The sequence below is a fragment of the Podarcis raffonei genome, chromosome 18 (assembly GCF_027172205.1).
Source record: "Podarcis raffonei isolate rPodRaf1 chromosome 18, rPodRaf1.pri, whole genome shotgun sequence".
Taxonomy (NCBI): domain Eukaryota; kingdom Metazoa; phylum Chordata; class Lepidosauria; order Squamata; family Lacertidae; genus Podarcis; species Podarcis raffonei.
The window spans coordinates 11,682,878-11,690,656 of NC_070619.1; the positions used below are offsets into that span (position 1 = coordinate 11,682,878).

Consider the following 7,779-nt stretch of genomic DNA (forward strand, 5'->3'; position numbering starts at 1 on the left):
CGACTCTTCAGAGAAGCTCTATAGGTACGAGGAGCGGCGCAGGCGACGTGGTGACGCCGCGCACGCGCCGACGTAACAACGGAGCCGCGCGGAAGGCACGCACGCCGGAAGGAAGGAAGCGCACGCACGTCGGGGGGGGGGAGGGGCGGCAGTGCGCAGGCGCGAGGGAGAGGTGACCTTCCAGGCGGAAAGGCGCCGGAGCCGGGGGGCGAGGAAGGATGCTGAGCAAGTTCATGGGTCCCCGTTACGGGCAGCTCCTGCGCCACTGGTGAGGGGGGGGCAGGGGGTGGGGGGGTAAAGGTCGGAGGAGGGGCGGGGCCTCGCTTTGGCCCCTCCCAGCCCTGCTCCAAAGAGTGGGGGGTCACCCACCCCCAAAAAATTAAATCCCCCACCCCCAAAATTAAATTTACCACCCCAGAATTAAACCCCCACTCCCAAAATTAAGCCCCCCACTCCCAAAATTAAGCCCCCCACTCCCAAAATTAAGCCCCCCACTCCCAGAATTAAGCCCCCCCTTAAATTGGAAGAAGTTGAACACACGTGGAGTGGCTTGCTGGGAAATTCAGGGCCAGGAATGACATTTTCCCCCCAGCCAGTTAACCTGCGGAACTCCCTGCCACAAGAAGCAACCGTTGTCAGCTTTGGCGGCTTGGGAAGCGGGTTCCTTAGCATTCCTTCGAGGTCCCCTTCCTGCTCCCCAAAGCAGGGTGGTGGGGCAGGGGAAACAGCAGCTCGCTGGTAGTTTGGCCCAGAAAAGATGTAAGAGAGACGTCTTCAAATATCTCACAGAACGGGAGAGCCAGCTTGTTTTTTGCCCCACTCCAGAAGGTGGGACTCGAACCCGTGGCTTCACCCGTGACAAGGAAGGAGATTCCGACTCAACGCCGGAAAGAGTTTTCTGAGTCAGAGCCATCCGGCCGTGCAGAGGGAGGTGGCGGCCCAGTAGACCTGAAGGAGCGTCTCCACCCCCATTGTCCAGCCCGGACACGGAGGTCCATCTCCCGAGGGCCTTCTGGCGGTTCCCTCCCTGCGAGAAGTGAGGTTACAGGGAACCAGGCAGAGGGCCTTCTCAGTGGTGGCACCCGAATGCCCTCCCATCAGATGTCAAGGAGATAAACAATTACCAGACTCTTAGAAGACATCTGAAGGCAGCCCTGTTTAGGGAAGTTTCTAATCACCGATGTTTTAATGTATTTTTAATCTTTCGTTGGAAGCCACCCAGAGTGGCTGGGGAAACCCAGCCAGATGGGCAGGGTAGAAATAATAAATGATGATGATGATGATGCCGGAATTTGAACCCAAGACCCTCTGCATGCATAGCAGATTTTAGTGTATTTTTAATTTTCTGTTGGAAGCCGCCCAGAGTGGCTGGGGAGACATAGCCAGATGGGTGGCGTAGAAATAATAAATTACTACTACTCCTTGGAGGCTTTCTAAACAGAGGTTAGGTGGCCGTCTATGTCAGGGATGCTTTGGCCAAGATTCTGGTGGGGTTGGACTGGATGACCTTTGGGGGTCCCTCCCAACACCCCTACGGTTCCAAAAGCTCATTGCAAACCACCCGTGCTTCCGCCTCAAGCATGCCCAGAGGTACGCGAGCGCCGCTTCTGTTCTCTCTCCTTCCCGCAGGGTGCCTACGTTGAGCACATGGGGCACCGTGGGCGCCGTGGGGCTGGTCTGGGCCACGGACTGGAGGCTGATCCTCGACTACGTGCCTTGGATCAACGGCAAGTTTAAGAAGGACGACTGAGCAGAAAACAAGCCCTTCTCCGCAAGAAGGTGGGTCCTCTTTGGATAATGAATCTCGGCCTTTTGCGGCTGCGACTCTCGCGCTTTGGATTCGGTTATGGGGGGGGAAACCACGACTTTCCTAGGCAGTGATCTTTGGGACCAGGATACGTCCCCACAAATGGGGTTCTGCAGCGCCAGGAACAACTCCCCATCTGTGTTTTAATGTTATATTTTAGTCTTGTTTTTAAAGCTATATTTCAATCATTTGTTTTTATATTTGGTGTTAGCCACCCTGAGCCCGGTCTTGGCTGGGGAGGGCGGGGTATAAATTAAATTTATTATTATTACTGTATTTTTTGCTCTATAAGACTCACTTTGCCCCTCCTAAAAAGTAAGGGGAAATGTGTGTGCGTCTTACGGAGCGAATGCAGGCTGCACAGCTATCCCAGAAGCCAGAACAGCAAGAGGGATTGCTGCTTTCGCTGCGCAGCGATCCCTCTTGCTGTTCTGGCTTCTGAGATTCAGAATATATTTTTTCTTGTTTTCCTCCTCCAAAAACTAGGTGCGTCTTGTGGTCTGGTGCGTCTTGTAGAGCGAAAAATACGGTATTTATTATTAGGCATGGAGCCCAAGCGAGGCCCCTTTGCAAGCTGCGAGGCAGAAAGCGAGGGGAGTCTGCGGCTTGTGTTTCTCTTGAGAAACGAACGAGCGCATGGGGAAACTGGATCGCTCCGTCGGTTGGAGCGTAGGTGCTGATGATGTCAAGGTTGCAGGTTTGGTCCCTGTATGGGACAGCTGCATCGTCTGGGGAACCACCTGCTACTAGAACATGGGTAGGCAAACTAAGGCCTGGGGGCCAAATCCGGCCCACGGACGGTCCGGGAAACAGCGTGTTTTTACACAAGTAGAATGTGTCCTTTTATTTAAAATACATCTCTGGGTTATTTGTGGGACCTGCCTGGTGTTTTTACATGAATATAACGTGTGCTTTTATTTAAAATGCATCTCTGGTTTATTTGTGGGGTATAGGAATTCGTTATTTTTTTTTCAAAATATATTCCGGCCCCCCACATGGTCTGAAGGACAGTGGACTGGCCCCCTGCTGAAAAAGTTTGCTGATCCCTGAACTAGAACTTTCTTATCCATATTGAGCTTCAGTTCAGGCAAGCAAGTCTGGGGAACCACCTGCTACTAGAACATGGGTAGGCAAATTAAGGAGTGGGGACCAGATCCGGCCCAGTCGCCTTCTAAATCCGGCTTGCAGACGTCCGGGAATCAGTGTGTTTTTACATGAGTAGAACGTGCCCTTTTATTTAAAATGCAGCTCTGGGTTATTTGTGGGGCATAGGAATCCGTTCCAAAGGGCATCTTCACTTCACAGGTGCCCGATAAAGGTAAAGGGACCCCTGGCCATTAGGTCCAGTCGTGGCCGACTCTGGGGTTGCGGCGCTCATCTCGCTTTACTGGCCGAGGGAGCCGGCGTACAGCTTCCGGGTCATGTGGCCAGCAGGACTAAGCTGCTTCTGGTGAACCAGAGCAGTGCACGGAAACGCCGTTTACCTTCCCGCTGGAGTGGTACCTATTTATCTACTTGCAGTTTGACGTGCTTTCGAACTGCTTGGTTGGCAGGAGCAGGGACCGAGCAGCGGGAGCTCACCCCGTCATTGCAGGGATTCGAACCGCCGACCTTCTGATCGGCAAGCCCTAGGCTCTGTGGTTTAACCCACAGCGCCACCCGATAGCCAGGGGCAAAATGCTCATTTTGAACACCGGCTGTGCCAAATCTGCTTCGGCTATTCTTATTGTCTGAGCGATTCCTGCAAAGCACCAGAGCATTTTTGTGACATCCTTTAATTGTTCTCCTTTTCCCTCCCTTTGCAGAGCAACCCGTTTGGTCTCAGAGAAGCTTCCTTTTTCTGCCTGCTGGCGCTTCGAAACTGTGAATCCTTCAAACTGCCCGGCGGCGCCGAAACCTTCCTTTTTCCTCTCACCAATGGGCAGATGCTGCACCGATAATGTCACCATGAATAAAGCCTCTTTTAGTGCACGGGAAAATGTGCTGTTCTTGTAGACGTTTTGCTTCCCTGCAGAGTCAAATGTCGCACAAATCATGGCGCAAAAATCTCACACGTTGGTTGATGTGGGAGCCTTTTTGCGCACAGGTCTGGGGTTCGAAATTGCCACTGTGCGGTTGCCTGTTTTTACATTGCCGACTGGGGTGCGCAGCCTTCTTCCTCCCATCAGAATTTCAGCAATTTAGGTCCCATCTGTCCTTTACATATAAAGCGGAATCATTGAGGCTTTTGCCCTCCAAATGTCCTGGGAACTGTAGTTTGAAAAGGGCTGTTAGGAGACCCCTGTTCCCCTGGCAGAGCTGGAGTTTCCAGAGGAGTTATATTCCAGAAATCCTAGTTCTGTGGGGGGGAATAAACGTCTTCTAACAACTGCAGTTCCCGGTATTCTTTTTGCAGGAGGCCATGCCTGCTTATGACGCTGCCTTAAATGCAGAGGGCACCTTGCGCCTCTGCTACTTCCACGATACCCGTGAAGCGTTACAATCCTGGATTCACGGCGGTAGAAACTCAGGTATATTAGCCAGGCGCCAAATGACTCTTTAAACCAGGGTTGCGGTGGCCAAAACACAAGGTCTAGTTGCCATTTAGGGGCAAGACGGCTGCTCTAAAGCATGGAGGGGCAAACTAAGGCCCAGGGGCTGGATCCGGCCCAGTTGCCTTCTCAATCCGGCCCGCAGACGGTCCGGGAATCAGCCTGTTTTTACATGAGTAATCTCTTTATTTAAAATGCACCTCTGGGTTATTTGTGGGGCCTGCCTGGTGTTTTTACATGAGTAGAACGTCTGCTTTTATTTAAAATGCATTTTTTCGTGAAAGTGTGCGGGTGTCGATCCTTCCGCCTCCATGCAGAAGGGCCAGGGGCCGGATTTAGGTTTGATGTGGCCCTCAGCTCCTGAAGGTAATGAGGCCCTTTCTATGTCCAGCTGTCCTTTGTCAACAACAATTTGTCACTGTTTTTGAATATATGCTATATGGTCATTTACGGACCTAACAGGTATCTCAAGCCATTTGCACACCACAAAATATGTATTTTATCCAAGTCATTGTTGAACTGAAATACAATTAAGAAGAAGTATATTAACTGTGAAATTCAATTAAGAAGTATATTCATAGTGAAATAATTATTAAGCTCCAACTTAACATGATTTTTTATTCATAACAAACTGAATCATGCAAACACATTGGCATTTGGCGATAGCAAAAAGTCCTTTAGAAACACAATTTACAAAGACTCATAATCTAGTCTCTAGAATCTTGCTCTAACATGAAATAATACTAGGTGTAAATAATGAGTAGGCAAACTTAGTCCCGGGGGCCGAATCCAGCCTAATCGCCTTCTCAATCCGGCCTGCGGACGGTCCAGGAATCAGCGTGTTTTTACATGAGTAGAATGTGCGCTTTTATTTAAAATGCATCTCTGGGTTATTTGTGGGGCATAGGAATTCATTCATATTTTTTTACAAAATAGAGTCCGGCCCCCCACAAAGTCCAAGGGACGGTGGACCGGCCCCCCTGCTGAAAAATTCTGCTGACTCCTGCTCCAAAGACTTACTTCCCAACACAACTTTTTGCTTCCTGGAATTTGTCCCGGTAAAAATATCGCAGGTAGAATCCTACAGAGTGTGTATTGCAAGTGCGTGAAAACGGCCCAAATCCGAGGATCCACCAGGCAGGCCACTTGCGGATGGCGGAGACGTCAGGTCGCAAGGGGGGCTTAGAGCTGGGTGTGAAATGTGCGTGGCGGATTTTGAACGCAGAAATTTTGGGGTTTGGGTTGAATTTAAAGCCAGGAGAGTGGCTGGGGGGGCCTCAGCCAGATGGGCTGGGTATAAATAATAAATTATTATTATTATTATTATTATTATTATTATTATTATTATTATTATTTGTATCTGGAGAATCAATCCTAGTGCGGCATTTGACCTGTCCCGCAGGACGACGGCAAGTGGCCATCTTTTCTTGCTTCAAATCACATTTTTAAGAAGAACCCGAGAGCGTAAATTTGGTTAATCAAAACGGACGCGCGTAAATTGGTTAATCCAGAATTGATGAGAAATCTCTTGGGGGCCTCAAAAGCAGCGGAAGACTACAATTCCCATCAGCCCCTGCACCCAGCATGGCCCACGGCCAGGAAGTTCTAAGCCAGCAATGTTTGGGGAGACATTTTTCCACCCAGAGGCAGATTTAGGGGAGCAAGGTGTCCAAAATGGGGCTCTCAAGCCATCGGCCCTTTAGGTGCATTTCTCACCTGCTTTGCACGAACAGGTGTGCCAAAAATCTCTGCTTTTTGCGGGCCTAGGAGCCTCAACCACTAATAATAATTATAATTATAATTATAATTTTTATTTATACCCCGCCCTCCCCAGCCAAGACCGGGCTCAGGGCGGCTAACACCAGGTATAAAACAACTGAAATTAAAACATTATTTTAATTTACCTTAGCAAACAGATAAGAAAATAAGAGATAGCAAAAATATAAATTAAGTTTAATTTTTGTAAGGATATAGAACATTGCTTGCATATAGTTTTTGTTCCTACGGTTTATATATTTGCTTCTTCAAGAAGACGTAAGAAACTAGTTCCCATTATTCTTTTGCCAGGACGTCCTTTAAATGGAGTTTGTTACGTTTTTCTCTGGCAAGTTGTGGGCGACGCTTTTGCAAATTTGGGGGTCGCTGGGCGAGATGTGGGGGTATATCACTGTCCCATCACAAAAGCTTTTTTAAAAAATATATATATATATATATATATATATATATATATATATATATATATATATGACAATTTTCTTGTTTTGGAGCATTTCTATACATAATTTAGAGTGATTCCATCATGCTAAGGCCACATAATTCCTAAATTGCAACGCGTACAATTTATGCATTGGCAGACCACTCCGAATAAGCACGTCTACTCGTGAGTAAGTTCCACAGGGCTGACACTCTGGGGTAAGAAAGAGACACATTTTTTGAGCATTACTTTTGAGTAGCACTGTAAAAAGAGTCCCAGAAAGCCTTTTTTTTTCCTTTCACATTCTGAGTTGCATTTGTGCGTCTATTGCAACATTTAGGGGTAATAATAATAAGTATTAAATGGTGTTGTTAATTAACAGGAGGCATAAAACACCTAATGGAAACTGCGGGTTTTGCCAATATTTAGGGTTTTTTTCCATATTTCAAAACGTGAAAATCCAGACACAAAGGCTTTTGTAATTATTATTTTTTGGCTCAACAGCTTTTTAGTGAAAAAAATGCCTTTTTTATTTTTATTTTAAGCTTTTTGTAAAAGGAAAATTGCCAAAAACAGTTTCCGACGGCAGAATCGGGGGGAATTCTGGATGTAACTAATATTGAGCTGGTCAAGGTAAGCAGGAGAATTTGCACCTAGTATATGGGAAAGGCAGAAATTCACCGGTTAAGTACCGCTTGGAGGGAAAACCTCACCTGTTTAATTTCTTCCTGCTCTGACAGCACAGGAACCCTAAAAAAAGGGGGGGAATAGTGTATATTAGGTGAAAAGGCTTTTATATTTTTTTTTGAAGGGGGGTGCAGAATAGAAACTTTGGGCTCCTCTTTCACTTTGGGGAACGAGCCCCACCGAAATGATTGGCTCTCAAATTCAGTGGGTCTACCCCCTTAGCACCGAGATGGTTTGCCCTTGGAGAGAAGGAAACCTCACCTGTTGAACTGATGGATTCACCTGTTGAATTACTTCCTGCCCTAAAAAAAGAGACCAAAATGTTGCATATTAGGTGGAAAGTAATTTTTTTTGGTTGGGGGGCGCAGAACAGAAACTTGGGGGGCTTCTCTCCCACTTTTGGGGGGGTCCCATTGCATTAAAGTTGCAACGAGCCCCACTGAAATGGCCATTGAATTCAGTGGGTCCCTGCAGGTGTCAGCGTCTAGCCCCCCATTCTTAGGGGGGGGTAAAAAATGAGTGGGGTGCTCCTTCCCGCCCCCCATCGAATCCCACCCTAT

General features: G+C 47.9%; 1 protein-coding gene across 1 annotated transcript; it reads left to right on the forward strand.

Annotated features, from left to right (window-relative positions):
* The first annotated feature begins 139 nt into the window (after window positions 1-139).
* Window positions 140-3,786, forward strand: LOC128405924 (cytochrome b-c1 complex subunit 10). Its single transcript, XM_053372970.1, has 3 exons — window positions 140-268; window positions 1,630-1,779; window positions 3,613-3,786. Exons 1-2 carry the CDS (start codon window positions 219-221, stop codon window positions 1,748-1,750), a joined length of 171 nt encoding a protein of 56 aa, XP_053228945.1. The 5' UTR covers window positions 140-218; the 3' UTR covers window positions 1,751-1,779; window positions 3,613-3,786.
* Window positions 3,787-7,779: the final 3,993 nt, after the last annotated feature.